This window comes from Microcebus murinus, chromosome 4 (genome assembly GCF_040939455.1).
Source record: "Microcebus murinus isolate Inina chromosome 4, M.murinus_Inina_mat1.0, whole genome shotgun sequence".
Classification (NCBI taxonomy): Eukaryota; Metazoa; Chordata; class Mammalia; order Primates; family Cheirogaleidae; genus Microcebus; species Microcebus murinus.
Genome location: NC_134107.1, coordinates 22,225,899 through 22,246,716, shown reverse-complemented (window position 1 = coordinate 22,246,716; position 20,818 = coordinate 22,225,899). Strand labels below are relative to the sequence as shown.

The 20,818-nt window shown below is 61.2% G+C and overlaps 2 protein-coding genes and 1 long non-coding RNA gene across 4 annotated transcripts; 1 reads left to right on the top strand and 2 right to left on the bottom strand.

Annotated features, from left to right (window-relative positions):
- The first annotated feature begins 258 nt into the window (after window positions 1-258).
- Window positions 259-18,891, top strand: MAPK8IP1 (mitogen-activated protein kinase 8 interacting protein 1). 2 transcript variants are annotated; one of them, XM_012790074.2, is made up of 12 exons: window positions 259-551; window positions 10,611-10,716; window positions 12,630-12,935; window positions 14,504-14,585; window positions 14,908-15,720; window positions 15,914-15,989; window positions 16,474-16,646; window positions 16,918-17,027; window positions 17,221-17,337; window positions 17,454-17,524; window positions 17,629-17,727; window positions 18,105-18,891. In XM_012790074.2, exons 1-12 carry the CDS (start codon window positions 451-453, stop codon window positions 18,175-18,177), a joined length of 2,127 nt encoding a protein of 708 aa, XP_012645528.1. In that variant the 5' UTR covers window positions 259-450; the 3' UTR covers window positions 18,178-18,891. The 2 variants fall into 2 exon arrangements, with proteins under 2 accessions (XP_012645528.1, XP_012645531.1); XM_012790077.3 differs by lacking the exon at window positions 259-551 and adding an exon at window positions 9,006-9,451.
- Window positions 9,994-12,232, bottom strand: LOC105885285 (uncharacterized). Its single transcript, XR_012918936.1, has 3 exons — window positions 11,724-12,232; window positions 10,617-10,686; window positions 9,994-10,330 (listed from the first exon to the last, which is right to left on the bottom strand). It is a non-coding gene; the product is annotated as an uncharacterized LOC105885285 (long non-coding RNA).
- Window positions 18,892-18,965: 74 nt separating the features above from the next.
- FREY1 (Frey regulator of sperm-oocyte fusion 1) lies at window positions 18,966-19,653 on the bottom strand. The gene is made up of 3 exons (XM_012790091.3): window positions 19,469-19,653; window positions 19,259-19,332; window positions 18,966-19,121 (listed from the first exon to the last, which is right to left on the bottom strand). Exons 1-3 carry the CDS (start codon window positions 19,570-19,572, stop codon window positions 19,000-19,002), a joined length of 300 nt encoding a protein of 99 aa, XP_012645545.1. The 5' UTR covers window positions 19,573-19,653; the 3' UTR covers window positions 18,966-18,999.
- Window positions 19,654-20,818: the final 1,165 nt, after the last annotated feature.

Sequence of the window (20,818 nt, the reverse complement as noted above, 5' to 3'; positions counted from 1 at the left end):
TAGTTACCTGGTACTCGGGCGCAAGGCCCGCCCCAGGGACAAAGCACATGCTGGCAACTCAAGGCTTTGCCAGGTGGGGACAGTCAGTGTCGGATAGAAGCCCAGGCCCACAGGGGCCGTGGCTTCAGCACCTCGGAGAGCGCCGCCGGGGCGGGGCTAGCGGGTGGGGCGGAGCTAGCGCGGAGGGGCGGGGCCAGCGCGCGGGGCGGGACGGCGAGACCCCTGCCGGAGCCCGGGGGCGTGCGGGGCGCTCTCGCCAGTCCCGCGAGCCGCGCGCGGTCCGGAGCCGCGCCCTGCCCTCCCCGCCCGGCACAGGTGCGCCCGCCGCGCCCGCCCGAGCCCAAGCCCCGCGGCTGCGGCGGCCTCCTCGGCGCGCCTCCGCCTCCTCCTCCGCCGCCGCCGCCTCCTCTGCGCCGCGCTCCGCCCGGATGGACAGGGCTGTGCCCGAGAATGGCGGAGCGAGAAAGCGGCGGCCTGGGCGGGGGGGCCGCGTCCCCGCCTGCCGCCTCCCCGTTCCTGGGGCTGCACATCGCGTCGCCTCCCAATTTCAGGTGAGTGTCCGCAGCCGCCGCGCGCCCCGCCCTTCACCGGGACTGATCTGCCCGGGCTGGCCCTCCCCAGGACCCCGGACACCGGGGACGAGAGAGCGGCGTGAGGATGGGGTCTCTTCCCGCGACGGAGTCCCCCCAGAAATCCCCTCAGCCTCAAGTCCAGACTGACAGCCGCTGCATATTCACGGTGCAGCTCCCTCCGCCATTCCTCGTCCCTAGGGTGGGAGGTTCTGCGCTGGAATCAGAGGAGGGGGCTCAGAGGGTGCCTTCTCCCCCACTTCGGGGCTGCGGGGCTACGGGGCTACGGGGCTGCGGCAGGGTCTGGGATCAGGGTTGAGATCCCAAAGCAGGCAGGCAGCTCGCGGCTTACCTGTGCCCAGCGGAAGGTTTCTGAATAGAGATGGGAGCAGGCTCAGGTGGCCTGTGGTCCCTGTTCCGTGGAGCGACCAGCAACGTTGGTGCTTGAAGGAGGGAGTTGTGGGCCCCTCCCCCAGCCCTGCCTGGCCTGATGGGCCTAATTGCCAGCCCTGGCGTGGCCAGGACCCTCTATGTATGTGGACAGCACCTACCTGGTCAGGTGTGTCTCTCAGGACAGGTGCAGAAGGTTCCGCCTCAACCGGGCGATCCTAGGTTGGGCGGTGGGAGGGGGAGTCGGCCCAGGAGTAGCCAGGGACATTGGCGGTGCGGGGGAGGGTCCCTGCTGGGGTAAGCGCAGCTCCCCTTCCACCACCGCCCCCCAATCTGGTATTAGGCCAGGTAGATTTCAGAGAAGTGAAGGGTGGGTGTTGAGGAAGGAGGGATGGATGTCCCTCCCCATAATTCTGGGCCCCAGTTGGTAAGGAGGAAGAGGAGGGTGTATACTCCAGAGCCTAGGAGGAAGAGGCTCAGACATACCCCATTGTTTTCCCATGTCATGAGCTGGCGCCTTCCCCTCTCCTGGGGCCCCCACCCCAGCCAGGCCCCAGCTGGCCTCTGGCGCCAGCCCCTCATCTGAGAAAGGGGTCACTGGCTCCCAGGCCCTCAGGTGGGCAGGGACCTCTGGGGATCTCTAATGGCATCATCAGGCCCAGAAACCTCCCCTGAGGCCCTGAGCTGAGCCAGGAGGACCACAGGGGGCCAGATGGAGGAGTCCACGGCCGCAGGCTGCAGCTCTGTGATAATGCCTCAGATGCAGGCACGGCCGGGACTGCACCTGGCACCACCGTGCACACGATGCCTCCACACAGACGCTGCCTTCCCACCTCCACGCCCCTGCCGTGGAAGAGCAGCAGGCTAGAGAGACCTGGGCTCAAATCCCAGCTCTGCCCCTTTCTAACTGCATGACCCAGGCAGCTTTTGTCCTCTCTGGTCCCATCTGTTAAGTGGGCTAATTAATATTGATTCCCACCCAGAAAGGAGACGGTGTGCACCAAGTCAGGTTCAACAGGTGTCAGGCCTGCACGCTAGCAAACATCTCTGCAGTGGTTACTGTCCAGATGCCGGCTCGCTTCACCCTCATAACCACCCTGAGAGCACGTAATGGTCTGCCCATTTTACAGATGAGGACACTGAGATTGAGGAAGGCAGGGAGGCTTGCCTGGGGTCTCTGAGACAGGCAGAGGTTGAGACTGGTCTGTGTGTCATGTGTTCAACCCATGCCACCTTCAGGCCCTGCCTCTGGCCCAGAGGCCAGCTTTACCCCCCCGCCCCCACCTGCTTCCCCAGTAATCATGAACGCTTTAGAGAGAGGAGCTGATGGGGCGGACACCAGCCAGGGAGTGTGTGGCCAGTTCTGAGCTAGGTGGGACAAGGGCAGCAGTAGGCCAAAAGGCTGAGGCGTGGGCTGGCCCTCCAGGACACCACAGCCCATCTATGAACATGGGGCCAGCTCATGGGAATAATGAGGGCCAGTGTCTCCAGCTCACGAGGCCTGCCTTGCTGACCCAGCGGTGCCCGCTGCCCTTTCTCCTGGCCCACCTCTCGCAGCCCTTGGCCCTGCTCCATTAAGCCCTGGGCGCTGAGTGCTCTCTTGTGGTCCTTGGGTGGGGTCATGGATTCAACTGCCTGGGTTTGAATCCTGGCTGAGCCGCCTTAGCTGTGTGCCCTGAGACTGGGCACCGGACCCCTCTAAGCCTCCGAGATGCTGGCTTTGGCCCCTGCTGAGGATGGTCCTAAGGGACAACATGTGCTGAGCAGTCAAGGTCTGCAGAGAGCTGCACGTATGCAGGGCGTGTGTATGCACCTGGGCCCCCAGCACCCCGGCAGTTCCCAGAAGACAAGGGGGGCTATACATAAACTTTGGTGTCCCCACTGCTCGGAGTAGGTGCTCAATAATGCCTGCTGGTTTGTTATTTAACTAAGGCTGAAGTTGGGGGCTGTCCTTTGAGGGAAAGTAGAGACTAACAGTGCAAGCGCCAGAGAAGCGAGCGTAGGTTACTTCTGTAACTTACAAAATAATAAAAGAAAATTTAAAATTAAAGTTTTACATGTTCATTATAAAGAAAACTCTAGAAAAGAGAATTTAGAAACTTATGCAGCAGATACATTGGCGCTGGGTAGGTGGGATGAAGGGAGGGACAGTGGGACAGTCCATGTGGGAGGAACAACAGACAAAGGGTATTTATGGAGGGTCAAGGAACAGCCCGTCTCAATGTGTGGAAGGGGAATTATGCAAAAGAGACCTTAGAAATCCGCTCATGTGACCAACTCCCTCCCCTTACAGGGCAAAAGAGAGGGCAAGCGGCTTCCTGAGAACACACAGCAAGTTAGTCCACAGCAAAGCTGGGACGGAGCCAGGCCCCACGACTCTCTGGATGGCTTCTGTCTGTCCTGCCACACTGCTCAGGGATGAGAGAGGGGTCCACCGAGGGGAAGGGACCTCCTTATTTATCTCTTCACGAGGCCACACACACTTGGTTGTTTTCATTCACTCAACAAATATTAGCGTTTTGCCAGGCTGAGGCGGGGGGAACCCCGCAGAGGCACAGGCGTGGGCCCAGCTGTCATGCAGGCGGCAATGTAGCAGGGGGACAGACAGACGAGGCCTTAACAGGCTGGGAGGCATGATGATGGCTCAGGTCGGGGTCTGGGGGACCCAGGCTCAGTGGGTCAGGGAAGCCTCACCAGAGGCAGGGACAGCTCGGCTCAGGCCTGGTGGGCGAGTGAGTGTCACCCAAGAGGAGGAGGTGCGGCTGGAGCGAAGGGTGGGAGGCCACAGCAGGGAACAACAGCTCACTCTGGCCTCCGGGTAGGGTGGGCGTCCTGTGGGTGGGAAGGGGGTGGGTTCAGGGTGCGAGGGAGGTTCAGGGTGTGCACCAGCCCACTTGGTGGGGGAGCTGGTATAAGGGGCAGAGGAGAGGATGATGCTGGAGCCCCATGGGGTTGGGGCGTCCTGGGAGAGGAGAGGGTGGTGGCAAGTCACGTGGGGAGCTGCCAGATTTGAGATGGGTGGTCCTAGGGGGACCCACCTGGAGGATTCAAGCAGGCGGTTGGTTGGGGAGAGGACTGGACTGGGGCCAAAGACCCGGGCAGGCTCAGCATGTAGAGAAAGGCCACTGGAGCCCCAGAGAGACCGTCACCACCTGGGGAGATGGAGCAGAGTGAAGGAAGGTGACCCAGGACCCCGCTGAGGAATGCCAGCAGTGACTGCTCAGCGAGCCATGCCTTGGTGGAGGTGGGGAGAGGCTGCTGGAGCCCCCGGCCCAGCCCCACACCCTGGACAGCGCCCCCCCCCCAGCTGCTGGAGAAGCTCAGATGCTGGGGCAGGGAGGGCTGACTCGCCTCCCGCAGCCCAGCCGTGGCCAAGGCTGGGTTTCGAACCCAGCTTCTTGAGGTCAGAGCCTTAAAGGTGGTCTCTGGATTCCGGAAATGGGCTACAGTGTTTCCCAGAAATCAGGTCACTGCCCCCATCTCCGCTTAGGGGTTCTTCCCCATTCTAGGACACCATCTTTGTCCCCTAGCCCTACTCCTGTGTTCATTCAAAAATCTTTAGGTGCATCTCCGGGGCGCCTGGCCTTGTTCTAGCACCGGTGACGCCAGTGGGTGATTCCTGCTCCCATATAGCTTCTATTTGGCACCTATGGTATACAGGGTCACAGGCGTTGTGCGTGGCTTGGAGCAGGGGTGGGGAATTGGTGCCAAGGTGAGTGCGTTGGCCCTGCCCTCCGAACACTGACAACTCCAGGAGAGGGCGGGAAGCCTAGAGCAGGACTGGGAGCCTGGTGCCAAGTTGGCTTGACCCAGAAAGTTTGCCAAGGAGAGAAGATCTCCCCAAATTCCACCCCATCTAACAACTATGCATCCATGTTAGTTTCTTCCTGTGATTCATCTGGGTACAACCATAAAATCAGATATTCTGCCTTTTTGTTCATTTTATTCATTTTCATTTTCTGTGCTAATACCCAGACTGTACAATGTTCGCTCATTAAGCCTGGGCGCTGCCCAGCCGCCCGACATTCCATCCCCTGGGTGGCCACAGTGTTGCCAGCCCCTGGCGCTGGCCACGTGGTGGTTTTCAGTGTTTGCTGCTATGAGGAATAAACATCCTTGTGTATAAAGATTTTTTCACAGGTGGGATTACTTCCTCAGGGCAGTCTCCCAAAAGTTAAATAACTGGATCCCAGGGTTCTTGCTGCATATGGACGCCAAGATGTGTAGACAGACCGAGCACACTGTAAGCCCAGTGGGGTTGTCCCAGACTCACTTCTCGGGTTGGATTCGGTTTTCATTGGAGATGACGCAGGTGTGGAGGTGGTCGGGAGGGGGGATTCCAGACCCAAAGGACAAACCCTGCCTGACCCTGATGTCCACCCAGAGCTGGGGGTGGGGACCGAGAGAGGGTCTGAGGATGCGGCTCAGCCTGGCAGGCCCCACCCCCGCCTCCGCATTTCAGCCAGTGCCATCTTTGGAAGGAAGTTGAGTTGAAGGGAGGCTGACTCAGAGATTTCCAAGGTGAAAATCTAGAGAGACCCAGCACACCTGTGGTTCATTGGTTCAATATTTAAGTACCTATTAGGCACCACACATGTTGATCAGACAGACACGATCCTGCCCTTGTGGATTAACTGACAGTAGGGGGAGGCCACCACTGGCCATGTAATCAGATGTAAAGTTACAGGGATACAGGAACCACTACCAAGAGGGACTGCAGGAGCCAATAGCAGGGCGGTTGGGCCTGGTCCCAGAGGTCAGAGAAGGTTCCGGAGAGGAAGAGATGGAGGGGAGGAGCCCATGAACAGGAGGCTAGAGGGTGCCAGGAGAGATGATAGGGAAGGGAGGCTCCACAGAGCCCTCAGGCCCCAGGAGAGAATTTGGGCCCCTTTCCCTAAGGGCCAGGGAAAGCTGGTACAGGGGGGAGTGACTAGAGCAGATTTGCATTTCACATGTGGGTTCTGCTTTCCCTGCCTGGTGGAGAGTGGCCTGCGGGGGAGCCAGAGGGAAGCAGGGAACTTGCCTCGAGTTGAGCAGCCAGGCAACAGGTGCCCTGAGTTGCCACTTGGGGGCTGTGAAGGGACAGGCTGGACCCCTGGACCACAGATGCCCTCTGTCATGAGAGAGGGCCATGGGGCGCCGTGGCAGGGACCCAAGGTCACTCAGCTGGCATCCTGACCTCACTACAACCCAGCCAGGAACACGAAGGCCCAAGAGTGGCTTCTGTACAGCCAATGCCTGGCTCGGTTTTGGCCTAGCTCAGCTACAGCCTCAGCACTTTACCACTTAACCCTTACTTTGCATACGCTCCTAACTCAGCCCACTACTGAGCCGGAACTCAGAAAGGGCTAGGACTGCTGGCCATGGAACAAGGCCAACAGGGGGATATGATGGCACAAGGCAAGGTAAAAGGCCGTGACATCAACATCAGAACGTGAAAGGCACGTTTCTTCAGGGCCATTTAGGACATGCCAGCTCAGGGTGGCGTGGGGAGCAGGGGGTGGCCTGGCCAGGACACAGTGAGGAGCCAGCATGGCCAGAGGAAAGGGCTGGGGCGCCAGATAGGAGGGGACCAGGTTAATGCAGGAATAGGGGCTGCAGATGGAAAGGCCAGGCAGGTTAGCAAGTGTCAACACGGATGAGACCTCAGGGTCACCCTGCCCAGAATGGAGCGCAGGTCTGCTTGATGGGCAGCGGCTGCTCTAAAGGGCGATGCTGAAATCTCCAGGCTCAGGGGTAAGGGGCCAACCCGTGGAGGGTGTAGGATTCAGTGTTGGGGGCCTCCTGGTGCTCAGGGCTCAGGAGTCAGTGAGGAAGGTGGAGCTGGCAGAGCAAGAGGGAACCTCCTTGTCTCTTACCCTGAGCCCGTCCCTCTCATCCTTCCTCCTTCTGTCCTTCCCCACATTTGCCTTCCTTGAGCCCAGAGGGGTTTCCTAGGGTTTGGGCTGGGAGATCCAGAAAATCTGGTGCCTGGAGGAGGAGGAGGAAAGGGCAGGGTCTGGGGTAGGGACCAGCCAGCCTCCCTAGATGCTTGGTGGTGACCTCCTCCCAGCACTGTGCAGTCCACAAACGCTCCAGTCTGTTAACACTCGCAGGCACCCTGCAGCGGGTGGGCAGCGGTTGGTGGCCTCATTTTGTGTGCGGGGAACTGAGGCCTGAGTCTCTTTATGTCTGAGTCTTAGTGTTCCTCATCTATGAAATGGGTGAAACCCGCTCCCAAGGTCGTGATGAGCATTAAGGGAGATATGTAGCATGAAAGTTGGTGGCCAGGGCAGGGCAGCTGCTTTGAAGTAAAAGAGTCAGGATTTGATCTCAGGCCTCCTGCTTCCAAGCCTGATCCGGTGATCAGTCTACCATCCTGCCTCGCTTATGAGAAGCACCCAAAGAGTAAGGTGAGGGCCCCCTTCACCTGTGCCAGTGGAGCCAGGGACCAAGCGTGGCCTCTCTGACCCCAGCCCAGTGCTCGTTCCATCGTCACCCAGTTAACCCCAGTTCCCGCATCTGTAAAGGATGATTCACTGTCCCTGCCCCCAGCACCCATGCAGACCCTTCAGCTCCAGAGGAGCGGGTGGCGGCTGAGGATGTCCTTTGACAAGCATCCAGCAGGCGTGTCCTGAGTGCTCTCCAGGAACATCCAGTGCAGACGGGAGCTGGGAAGGAGGGGACATGTATTGATCCCCTGTTGGGTACGAGTGGGGTATGTGAGTTCTATCCACTTTGGAGCAGCCAGGGGTGGGGTAGTGGGCACCCCTGATGGAGGCCTGGTCCTGTCTGCCCCACCACACTGCCTTACATCCAGGCAGATGGTGACACCAGCCACATGAGAAGGCCAGGAGGGCTTCCTGGAGGAATGGGCCTAACTGAGCACTCTTCCAGCAAGCACGGTTTGAGAGCCTGCCACGTGCTCCATCCAAGCCCTGGGCTGGGCGCTGGGGGAGCACAGTGTCCACACTGAGACGGGTCCAGGTGCTCACACGTGGAGCTGGAGGCCTCGAGTGCCAGGCACAGGAGCGTGCCACTAGCAGAGAGCCTTGGAGGGTTTCGAGTGGGCCAGAAGGGATGATGGTGTTTCTGGCAGTTTTGCCTGACAGTGGTAGGTGGGTGGCATGGTGCGGGCATGGGGAGATTAGGCAGGCAGGCCAGTCGGGAGGGCAGAGGCAGGAGCTGGACAAGGACTGGGCAGTGAGGAAGGGGAGCCGGGCGTGAGGATACACAGAAGTGGACAGGCATCGCTGGCTGAGCACAGGGGATCTGGGGGCACCTTCGGGTCAGATGCCCAGGGGTCCTGTGGCTCCCCGATGCTGGCTGAGTCCCAGGGGCTCCTCTTTGGGCTACCGGCTTTTTCAGTGACCGTCCAGGCAGCCGGTGTGTATTGAACTCAGTGCCGGCCACTGGGTTCTTGTCTCGTGGCCAGAGATGCCACCCTGCCCTGGCTGGGCTGAGGAGGGCTGCTCTGGCTTCTGGGCCAGGCCCTCCTCCCCTGCTGGCCAGGCACACCCTTCCCACGGCCCTGGGACTGTCCCCTTCTTGGGCTCCAGGTCAGAAGGGCCCTAAGGAGCACCTTGTGCACCCAACCCCTGTTCCTCGGTCAGAACCCCTCTATGCCGTGCCCTCCAGGGGCCTCCAGGTTCTGTTTATGTCACTCCAAAGGGACAGGAAGCTCATTACCACCCTGCAGCACTTCCAGTCCTGCTCCCCAAGGTCCACATGCTGGCCTGCCCTTAGCTCTGGCTCTTAGGCCTCCTGCATCCATAGGCCCTTCCTGCCTGGAGGGTTGAGCCTTGCCCAGGGGCGGGAGGGGATAGCCCAGACCAAACCCAGCTGGCACCGTTAGGACGTGGCCTGGGCCCACAGAAGCCTCCCTGATGAGGTGCTGGGGGCTGGGCATGTGGCAGTGTGGATGGGGTATCCATTGTTGGGGTGTTTCAGGAGCCCCCCACCCTCCCACCTGGCACCCTGACTGTGGCGCTGGCCCTTTAAAGCAGACCAGGGGCTGGCTTTTAGGGGGAAGCATCCTAGATTTCTGCCATCTGCTTACAAGCCTGGCCCAGGGAGGGGGGTCACCCCCAGCCCCTGACAGGGGCATTGGAAGGACAGGTGGAGCCAGGCATTGATTGCAGTAACCTGATCCTGCGGGGGAGGCGGCCACAGCGGCAGCAGCACAAGGGCCAGGAGGAAGCCGCCTGCAGCCGAGGCTGGGCCGACAAGAGCTGGGGCTGGGGCCGCTGCTGCCTCCTCTCCCGGCCCATCTATTTTTAATGAGCTCCCCAGGCTTCTGCAGCCGGCAAGACTCAAAAAGGCAGGCCCAGGCGGTGGAGGGTGGAGACCCCAGCCTTGCCTTGAGCCCTGGCCCCTCCACCCTTCTGGGCATGAGAGGGCAGCCCTGGGGCCCGGCAGCCCCCCAGCTGGGCCGGGCTCTCCATGCAGCTGGTGCTGAAGATGGATTCGAGCCCAGACAATGACAGCTGGTTGGAGGATCAGTGGGAGCACTGGTAGGGGCATGGGGGCTTCCGGGGTGGGGAGGGAGTTGGGGAAAGCTACATTGAGCTCAGGGTCTCTGTTTGGTCTGATTGAGGTAAGAGGCACAGGGTATGAGCCTCCTAGGTTCTCTTGGGGGCTGGGCTACCACCTCTCCTGGGTGACCTTGGACTAGTGGGTTTTCCTTGCTCTGTGCCTCAATCTCTTGGTCTTATTTGGGAGAAACCACAGACATTCTCCCCAACTTCCCAAACATCCCACCTGCACCAAGCCAGGTGGAGTGCCCAGGGCCAGGGGTGAGCAGGTGCAGGGGACAGACCAGCACCACAGTGGCTGGCCCAGCCTGCACACCGAGGTGGGGGCTCAGGGCTGGCCTGTGGGAGGGGGTTCTAGTGCCTAAGTGCTCTGGGCTGCCTTCTGAACTTAGGACACCTCCAGCCTGACCTGGGGCTGTTCCTGACCCCATCTGTACAGCGTCCTGTTCAGGGTCCTTATGCCAGGCAAGGAGATTTTGTGGTTGAAGCGATGAGACCAAGAACACAGCATGAGGACACAGTCTCTCCCGGAATGAGCTGAAACTACCCACATTGACACCAGATTTCCCTTCACTTCTTCCCAGGGCTCGAGAGGAGTGGGTCTTCCTGGGCTGGGGGGCACTGAGCTCTCCTCTGAGGCTGGGGAGGCTGGGCCTCTCCACCCATCTGCCGGCACCTTGGGTCCTGGTACTGCGGGGATGGCACAGGGAGTTCCTCTACTCCAGACATGCCTTGGAGTCTCTTCTCAACTCTGCATTCTTCACGGGTAGACTGGCCTTGGCACCTGCCTTGGCCCCGGGAGGCATTTCTCTGGAAGAGCTGACACTCCGACCAGTTGGGCCTTCTAGGCACTGCCTCCTGGTTGGCAACAGGATGGCAGCTCCCAGCTGGGAAGAGCTGGAGTAACCCGCAGCCTCCTCTCCCACTGCCCACCCTAGGAGGACTGCCTTTTGGCATGAGCCTCCAACTCTTTCCCTGATCGTTGGACACCCCCTGCATGGGTGCAGAGGGACCCCGAGCCCATCCTCTGGGGGCCGTGCTCTGCCTTTGAGAGGCTGCCCTTGGCAGAGGGAATAGGGAGACGTGAAGGGCTCAGCAGTCCCCCTGGGTCTTAACTTTGGCTTCTCGTCCCCACCAGGCTCACCCATGACATCAGCTTGGAGGAGTTTGAGGATGAAGACCTCTCAGAGATCACTGATGAGTGTGGCATCAGCCTGCAGTGCAAAGACACCCTGTCCTTACGGGTAAGTGTGGGCTCCCAGGAGTCCCTGAGTGGGGTGGCGGGATAAATAGGGACAGGAGTGAGGGCATCCTTCTATACAAAGGGGGTGTCAAGTCTGTTTGGCACCCTTGAAATTGAATAATGTGCAGGAAACACCTAGTACAATGCTTGGCACGTCTAGGGTGTACACTCAGAATTTTTCCCTTTTTTGGCCAGGGACCAAGGAAGGAAGCAGCTCCTTCACCTGCCCACAAGAAGAGAGAGGGCAGGAGGTCTTGAGATCTAGGACAGTAGCAACTAGGGCCAGAGTTGAGGGCAGGCTCAGGAGCAGCCCTGGCAGAGGGCCCGAGGCAAAGCAGGGTGGAGTCTGCTGGATTCTGCAGTGCTTTGGGGCAGGAAAAAGATGCCAAAGCACTCCTGGAATGACTCCCACGGCTGCCATTGCGTCAGACCACGCTGCACCATGCAGCCTCCCAAACCTGCCCTGGCCCCCGGTGCCAAAGACCCCCCGGAGGGGTTCACCCAGCATTGCTGCTGCTTTTGGCCCCTTGGCTTTGCCATGGGGAAAGTGGCTCTCTCTTGTCTCTAAAGTTCTGTGTGCCGCCGGGAGGTCCTTAGCAGCTGGGAAGCCTGGGTCATTTGGGGATCTCTGCTACCTCCTTTCAGAAGAGGAAGGGGCTGGCCAGGAAAGAATGGAAGGCAGAGCACAGGGCCAGCTTTCAGAGCCCAGGGCCTCTATTCAGCCTGGGAGGCTGGGCAGCAGCTAGCTGTGGTGTTAGGAGAGTGGTTACCAATGGACGGATGTGCCTTGGGAGAGCTGCCTGTCTCTGTGTTGACCTCCTGCTATTCCCAGAGATTCTGTAAGCTCTGCCAGGCAAGAGGAAACCAAGGGGTGAAGATAACCTTCTAGTTCCCAGCACCCCAACTCTCCGCCCTTTACCCAGGGCAGGAAGGGATGGAGGCAGAGGCCTCTTACTCTGGATTTGGGGATGGTCCCAGAGCCCCGACATAGCTTCTCTGAGGTCATACCTGTTCTGGACTCTCACACCACCTTCCTCCAGCATGCACAGCAGAGCCTTGGAGAGGGTGGCCCCTGCAGCTAGCCAGGCTGTACCCCTGTGGGGCCTTAGACACGCTCGGCGGGCGTTCAGACAACTTGCCAGCGAATCCTCACCTCTCTAGGAAGCTGGGAGGTAGTAGTATTGTCCCCAGGCAACTGGTGAGAGGACCTGAAGGGTCAGGGGATCTGTCCGAGGTGCCAAGGAGTTGGTGGCAGAGGTGGAACTAGAACAGGGCTCTGCACTAGCAGGGCAGGCAGAGGGACAGTCTCAGGCTGGAGGGGCCTGGGCCGGTGGGCTGAGGAGAAAAGATGAGAGGGGCGGGGATGCCACTGCCTGGGTTCCAGGTGCCCCTGCGTGGCCCTGCCCCTCAGGGGCCCTGTTCCAGCGGCTCTCAGGGCCTGCTGTGTGCGCTGGGCCTGCCCTCAGCAACCCCTCCCCTGGCTGAGCCTCAGTCGTCCCAGTCTCCTCGCTGCCCCTTCAAATACTAATCCACCCTCGTGCATCTCTTGGGCACCCCCCACCAATTCCTTGGCGACCCCCGCGTCCCCATGGCAACAGCGGTGACTTCACTCTGGGCTCGGTTTACAACCCTGGTGAGGTCACCGGCCGTTGCCAAGGGAACGGGAGGGCGCAAGGCGTGAGGAGCGAGGCCTGTGGGAGGGAGAGGTGTGGCCGCCACAGGCGCTGACGGGGTGCAGAGGCGGCGGCCTCGCGCGGCTTCGCGGGCGCGGCTGGGGGCCCCCGCCCCCTCCCCCGGCCCGCGGCTCCGGTCACCCCCGGCTCCGCGGGATGGACTCGCCCGGGCGGGGGCGGTGCTTGCGGCCCGGCCCCGCCCCGGCCCCGCCTGCTGACGCCCCCCGTCCGCGCCGCGCAGCCCCCGCGCTCCGGGCTGCTGTCTGCGGGCGGCGGCGGCGCGGGGAGCCGGCTGCAGGCCGAGATGCTGCAGATGGACCTGATCGACGCGGCGGGGGACACTCCCGGTGCTGAGGACGACGAGGAGGAGGAGGAGGAGCGCGCGGCGCGACGGCCAGGAGCCGGGCCGCCCGAGGCCGAGCCCGGCCAGGATGCGGCGCCCCGCGGCCAGGGCCAGGGCCAGGGCCAGGGCCTGGGCAGCGGGGACACGTACCGGCCCAAGCGGCCCACCACGCTCAACCTCTTCCCGCAGGTGCCGCGGTCTCAGGTGAGGCGCGGGCGGGGGGCGGAGCTGAGGGGGCGGCGCCCTGGGGAAGGTGCGAGGGGCCCAGGCCCGGCCCACTGGGTGGGGGCAAGGAGGGGCCGGCGGGGGAGGGCCTTGTGCGCCTGGGGGCCCGGCCCCGGAGGGCAGGGCCTGGAGAGAGGCTGCCGGCTCCCTCCCGGGGAGGTGGGCTGCGCCGAGCAGCAGGTGGAGCTGTCCTAAGGAAGAAGGCCGAGTCCAGCTGGGTTGGAGTCTCCAGGAGCGGTTGAAAGAGGAAGGGTTGACAAGGACAGTGGAGGAATTGGTGTAAGGAGAGAAGTAGGGGACTAAGAGAACTGGGCTTTGAGAGGTTGGAAGGGTTTGGAGCTGGGACCTAGGCCTGTGACAGGGTTTCCCCTTTAGGGTATGGGGTTCCTGGTGAAGGTGGGGCAGGAGTGGGGCCTGGAGAAAAGCGCATCCGAAGCGGTGGGTCACGGGAAATTGTGGCAAGGTGGGGACAGGGAGCTCCGGGGCAGCAGCCAGTTTGAGATCTGGGCATCTGAGAATTCCCAGAAGGCAGGGGGGAGGGAGGGGATTGGAACTATGTGGCTGAGTTGGGGGCCTCGGGCCCCTGGGCAGGTGGCTGGGTGCCAGGGAGAGTTGAATGGGGTGGGGAGCGCTGGCTGTGGCCCTTTGTCTTCCAGGCCCCACAGGAGAGGTGCAGGGAAGGAGCTCCAGGGAGGTGGGGCTGCTGGTGGCTGGTGCAGGGGCTGCAGGGAAAGAGTTGGTCCCTTTCCCAGGATCCTCTGAATGGCTTTTGGCAGCCCAGCTCATGAATGTGAGGGCTTGCGAGAGTTCCCAGGGGAGGCAGTCTTGTGTGCAGGCATTGTAGAGAGGGGGTCCCCGGGGGCTGAGGATGTGGGACGGGCATCCCAGGAGATCCAGGAAGGAGGGCCGCTGACAACTACATCTGTCACTCCTCAGTCGTGTGCTGCCACGGTGGGAGGCAGGGGAAACCATGGTATGGATTCGTCATTTGGATGATTCATCCCAGTTCCCCAGGCCAGCTACTGGGGAGACCCTTCCTTGTGCTTTTTCCAGGCTTTACCAAAATGTCCCACCCCTTCCCAGTCCATAGCTTCCTGAGCTCCAGGGCAGGGAGGCAGTCACCCTTTTTCTGAGTTGGGCTGATTGGAGTGTCTCACATGCAAACCCTCAGTGTCTGGGACTGGGGGTCTCATTGTCCCCAGACAACTCCTGCTTCTCCCCCTACCTCCTCCCCCTCTCACCACCACACACACTGGCCATCACCACCTTTGTTGAAGCTGATAAGAACATCTCCCTAAGGGTTGGCCAACTTCCCTGAGCCAGGAAAGAGGGCCATCTAGAGCCAGCAGGCCTGCTGGCAGGGCTGCGACTTGCTACCCTGCCTGCCTGCTCCAGAGGAGTAAAGGGAGTGAGGCCCATGACAGTGGAGGCAGGGAGGGTACAGTACTCAGCCTTGGGGCTGGCCTGGTGGGGGGCAGGGCCAGGGCCTCCCTGTGCCAAGCACTGTTGATTGCTCCTGTCACAAGGGCCCTTTGTTCCCTGCACAGGACACACTGAATAACAATTCTCTGGGCAAGAAGCACAGTTGGCAGGATCGGGTGTCTCGATCATCCTCACCCCTGAAGACAGGTAAGTCGGGACCCTCTGCCTCACCTGGACCCCAGCCTGCCCCAACCCAGTCATCACTGCAGACAGCAAACCCAACAGTCTCCAACTGAGTTTCCCTGAGTAGAGTAAACTGCCCATCCTGCATCCCTGAGCAAGCACATCTGGGGGCTGAGGTCAGCCGTGGCGTGAGCAAGTTGACCAGCTCCAGAGCCTGCCAAGGGCCTATTGCCCAGGGAGGCTTTGTCTTAGTTTCTGTGTCCACACGCTCAGAGCTGAGGGAGCGGTAGCCTGGGAGTCTTGGGTGAGGGCACCTACCCTCAGTACTGCTCTGCCCGCTCTCCAGGGGAGCAGACACCACCACATGAACACATCTGCCTGAGCGATGAGCTGCCACCCCAGAGCAGCCCTGCCCCCACCAAGGATCGAGGCACCTCCACCGACAGCCCTTGCCGCCGCAGCGCGGCCACCCAGATGGCACCTCCAAGTGGCCCCCCTGCTGCCCCACCTGGTGGCCGGGGCCACTCACATCGAGACCGAATCCACTACCAGGCAGATGTGCGGTTAGAGGCCACAGAGGAGATCTACCTGACCCCTGTGCAGCGGCCACCAGACCCTGCAGAGCCCAACTCTGCCTTCTTGCCGCCCGCCGAGAGCCGGATGTCGGTCAGCTCCGATCCAGACCCTGCGGCCTACCCTTCCACTGCCGGGCGGCCACACCCCTCCATCAGTGAGGAGGATGAGGGCTTCGACTGCCTGTCATCCCCAGAGCGGGCTGAGCCACCAGGGGGAGGGTGGCGGGGAAGCCTGGGGGAGCCACCACCACCTCCACGGGCCTCGCTGAGCTCGGACACCAGCGCTCTGTCCTACGACTCGGTCAAGTATACACTGGTGGTGGACGAGCATGCGCAGCTGGAGCTGGTGAGCCTGCGGCCATGCTTCGGAGACTACAGCGATGAGAGTGACTCGGCCACTGTCTATGACAACTGTGCCTCCGCCTCCTCGCCCTATGAGTCGGCCATCGGAGAGGAATACGAGGAGGCCCCCCGGCCCCGGCCCCCTGCCTGCCTCTCCGAGGACTCCACACCTGATGAGCCCGACGTCCACTTCTCCAAGAAGTTCCTGAACGTCTTCATGAGTGGCCGCTCCCGCTCCTCCAGTGAGTCAGCAGGGGGGAAGCGGCTGGGGGGGGGTCCCCGGTGGACAGAGCTGGGACGAAGGGTGTTCCTGGCAAGTGGCCTCGGGCCCCCTCTGATTTCACTGAGAGTTACTACCGAGCACTCTCTCCCTGCCCCCTACAACTCGACCAGAGCTGGGACCACCATCCTCCAGCCCTGTCCCCTCACCTGCAGGTGCAGAGTCCTTTGGGCTGTTCTCCTGTGTCATCAATGGGGAGGAGCAGGAGCAGACTCACCGGGCCATATTCAGGTGAGAGCCCATGGGGTGGTTGGGCCACATGCCTCCCTGTCTGTGCCACCACCACATGGCCTGAACCTAACCCCTGCTGTCAGCAGTGTTGGTCCACTCAGTCCACAAAACCGATGGTTACAGTGCTGTGGTGTGCTGTGGTGAGGGAGCCCAGACTATGCACCTAGTCTCCCCAGGAGGGCCACCAGGATGCCTGCCCACCCCCCAGGATCCCTCTCCTCTGGACAGAGGTCACTAGCCGTGACCTCTCGGTTTTAGCAGGTGCTCTGCTCACCTCTTCCTCCCTCCCTGTGATTTCTTCCATGGCAAATGCATGTCTGATTGACCTTGGTCTCCCTGGTGAGCTAGCATCGTGATAGACACACAGGATGCTTTTGCAAATATTTATTAAACTAACGATGCTGCAGTGGCTGTTGGACCCCAGAGCAGGCCTGACTGGAGTGGTCCTGGGGAGGAATTTCTCACATGCCCTTGTTGGGGACAGGTTTGTGCCTCGACATGAAGATGAACTTGAGCTGGAAGTGGATGACCCTCTGCTGGTGGAGCTACAGGCTGAAGACTACTGGTACGAGGCCTACAACATGCGCACTGGTGCCCGGGGCGTCTTTCCTGCCTATTATGCCATCGAGGTCACCAAGGAGCCTGAGCACATGGCAGGTAGCGTTCCAGCCCCACATCTGCCTGCCCTGTCTTGCCGCCAGGTGAACGTGTGCCGCAGATCTTAGCCAGCTGGGGAGGGGCCCAGGTGGAGGTGATTTCAGGGCCATTTCACAACTCAGAAAAGTGAGGCCCAGGCCAGTTGGGATATCTGGGGACTGGAGCACCCTCTGCTGGCTGTCATTCTAAATGCCTCACCACCCTGTCTCACGTGGCCACCGGGCCCACTCCCGCGGGCTCTGCCCCTGCTCACGTCACACTTGCTTTCCAGCCCTGGCCAAAAACAGCGACTGGGTGGACCAGTTCCGGGTGAAGTTCCTGGGCTCAGTCCAGGTTCCCTATCACAAGGGCAATGACGTCCTCTGTGCCGCTATGCAAAAGGTACTTGATCCTGCTCCCTGCGCATCCTTGGATGCATGCCTGCCCCCAGCCCAGGACATCCACTCGTCTCCTGGGGAGAGGGACACAGGGGTCCTGAGGCAGTAGAGGCCTCAGGGAGGGACCAGGCCCTGGGACAGGAGTGGTCACCAGAAGAATGATCAGACAGCCCCTGATGTGTCCCCATCCCTCACAGATTGCCACCACCCGCCGGCTCACCGTGCACTTTAACCCACCCTCCAGCTGCGTCCTGGAGATCAGCGTGCGGGGCGTGAAGATCGGTGTCAAGGCCGATGACTCCCAGGAGGCCAAGGTGACTTCCCCTGACCCCCAGCCCTCCCCCAACATGTGCCATGAAGACGTGTTCAGCTTCTGTGCCCCACACCCCTGTGGGCTGGGTGACTACCCTCTTGTTTCTTTTCTCTGTAGGAGAATAAATGTAGCCACTTTTTCCAGTTAAAAAACATCTCTTTCTGTGGATACCATCCAAAGAACAACAAGTGAGTGGGATGGGACAGAACTGGAGGAACGTGGTGGTCTGGAGCCGCTGCGGGGAGTGTGGGGGTCCGAACCTCCAGCCCACCACAGACCTGTCCTCCCACAGGTACTTTGGGTTCATCACCAAGCACCCCGCCGACCACCGGTTTGCCTGCCACGTCTTTGTGTCTGAAGACTCCACCAAAGCCCTGGCAGAATCCGTGGGGTACGTACGCATGTGTCCCGCTGAGCGCTCAGCCCGGGGACCAGGCCCACCCGGGCCCTGGGGCTTCTCCCTCACGCTCAGCGGTGTCACTCAGTCCTCCCCGCACATCTGGAAACCCGTCCCCAAACCCCAGTGCAGAGGTCTGGAGGGAGGGCCGGGTGGCCCTGAGGAGTGGCTTCTGAGTTGGTGGCTGCTGGGCTCGCTCTTCTAATGACATCTTTCTCTGGAAACACACTTTCCTAGGGAACAGGGCTGAGGGGCTCCAGCAGGGGAACCAGGGCCCCACCCACGGCCCCAATTTGAAAACCCTGGGTTGAGATCCTGCTCCTCCCTTGCCAGTGGCTGCCCAGGTCATCTGTGTGTCCCCTGCCTTCTAGGAGAGCGTTTCAGCAGTTCTACAAGCAGTTCGTGGAGTACACCTGCCCCACAGAAGACATCTACCTGGAGTAGCGGCACAGCCCCACTCTCTGCATCCCCCAGGCCCTCGGGCCAGTGCCAGGACAGCTGGCCAAGGACAGGACGCAGCACCCACCACCACCAGAGGACCTAGAGGACGGGGAAGTGGGGGCTGTTGGCCCAGTGTGGGGAGGGTGGGGTTATGGGGAGAGGCAGATGCAGTTTATTGTAATATATGGGGTTAGATTATCTGTAGAGGACGGGGCGGGCTGCCTGGGCAGGGGTTGGGAGGGGCGGGGTTGGCAAGCACCAGGCCTCAGCCAGGGATGTCCACTCAGAGAGCAGAGAGCTCTGCCCCATCCCAGGCCTGCCTTCCCCTGCCAGGGGTCTGGCTGTCTGGCTCTTGGCCACCTTGTCGCGAGGAGGCCCACGCCACCTGCAAGTGCCCAGCCTCCCCTGGCCCCCAAGCCCCACTGAAGAGCCCTGATCTCGGGCTGGGCCCAGCCACCTCCCAAGGACTTTCCAGTAAGGAAATGGCAGCAGGTGGAGGTGATGTCCCTGTTCTCAGCTCTGTCATTTGTGGGGCCTCTGGATGGCTCCCACCAACCTCATGGTATGCTGGCCTGTGGCAGGCTCCGGACCTCAGCAGGGAAGAAGCCGTAGCAGGGCCCCATCCCGGCAGGGAAAGGGGACTTCCTGACTGGCCCGGGTCAGCCCCATCTTGGTCCTGTCACCCTGGCCCCAACTATTAAAGTGCCATTTCCTGTCTGGACTGCGGTGGATGTATCTACACGGACCCCTTCCCATGCCCATGTAGCTTCTGCCCCAGGAAAGCCAAGCCCTTGCTGCACAGAACAGTTTTATGGGGGGTTCGCATCACAGGTGTGCGTCGTAGTAATACTCAGCCATGTCCGGCCCATCGCGCTTGCGCTGCTGGGCCCGGGAGAGGAGGGGCCGGGGCCCTCGTGGCCACGGGTGCTTGGGCCGGACCCCATAGTCTAAAGAGAGAAAAGAGGGTATGAGTGGGAGAAGCTGGTTTTGAACTGGACCAGGGCCACCCTGAAACAGATGCTGTTTGGGAGGAGAAGAGGCCGGGCAGCAGGGGGGCGAGGGGAGGGCAGGGGTGAGGTACTACCGTCCACCAGTCCGGAGAGTGGCTGTGGGAGTTCCAGGGAGGCTGAGAATTCCTCAGGAACAGATCGCTGAGACCTGTGGGAGACACTGGGGGTGCTCAGCCCTGTCCCCGAAGGCCACTGCCACCTCCTTGTGAATGGGGAACCAGCCCACGAAGGGCCAGCCTCTCCGCGGAGGGGCCGTGCCCTGACCCTCTGCGCTGGGGAGTTACCTCAGGGGCTGGGGGCGGAGGAGTGCAGCTGCCAGGATGAGGTAGAGGAGGAAGAGGCTGAGTCCAGCCCTGGGGTACAGAGCCCCCAGCATGGCGAGAACCATTGCCTACACGGCCTGGCCCAGCCCTGGCAGGACGGAACCTGCCGCCAGCTCCCGCCGCCTCACAAAGGGCTCTGGTTCCAAGGCTCGGCGTCAGCACCCGCGCTGGGGCAGGGCCAGAAACCACGCTGGGGTTTGGGTTTGGTTTATTCTACTGGTGCTGTAGGTCAAGAGTTTCCAAACCAGATCTTGTTCTAGTGTCACTGCCCGAGAGTTAAGGGCACTGACCTTGGAGTCAGATCTCAGTTCAAGTCCTGACCTTGCCTCTTGCTAGCCGGACAGGTCATGTCACCTCTGTGTGTCTCAGTCTCTTATCTGTGATGTGCATAGTGCACTAAAGGTCCGCACACAGTAGGCCCTCCACATCCTCACTGCCCAGAGCCCCAGCCGTTCCCAGCCAGCACCCCCTTCTGTCCACACCCCCAGCCCCAGCCCCACCGCTGGCTTCTCAGTAGTCCCGGGAGGGTCCTGCCAGTTGAAAATCCTAGGGTGGGTCACTTAGGCTTGACCAGCTCAGGTCAGCTCAGGGTCCACCAGGAGAGGGAGCCTCTGTCTCCTCACGTCTCGCTGAGGCCATTCCCACTGTGCTCCCTGCGGCTCAGAACAGCCTGGCGAGGGCTGCATTGCCCACTGTCGGCACTGGAGCCAGACAGAGGGTGTCCAAGAGAGGTGGCAAAGCTCTGGACCTGCCTCCTAGAGGATAAGCTTCAGGAGGACAGGGACACTTTTGTCCACTGCGCAGTCCTCAGCACTGGGTGCCCAGGAGTTCCTCAGTGAGCAGATGACACATGATGGTACACTGGAGGCTGTCCCTTTGAGGCCAGAGGCAAGGCTGTGGCCACCACTGGCGGGCTCCCTGGCTCCTGGTCCTCTGACTTGGCAGCCAGGCCCTGCCACTTGTGAACACAGCGCAGCCCCTCACTTCAGAACCACAGCAAGCTTCGGGAACGAGGTCCGTGGGGGTCTGTGGCTTTGGTAATCCAGTTGAGTCAGAGACGGCAGCCCTGCTGGGTGGGTTAGCCACTCTCTAGTGCTGAGAGGGTCCAGAGAGGGACGTCCTTTGTTTCCAACCCTGGGTCCTCGAGTGGCCTCATTCATGCTCCTGGCCCTGAGCATCCCTGAAGCTGACAAGTTCCTTGGTTCCTTCAGCCAGGTCCACTACCCTATGCCCAAGCCCACAGGCTAACCTCCCAGCGGCCACCACCCTACGTATGTCTTTGGGACAACTATTCTCCCAGAAACCTGCCTC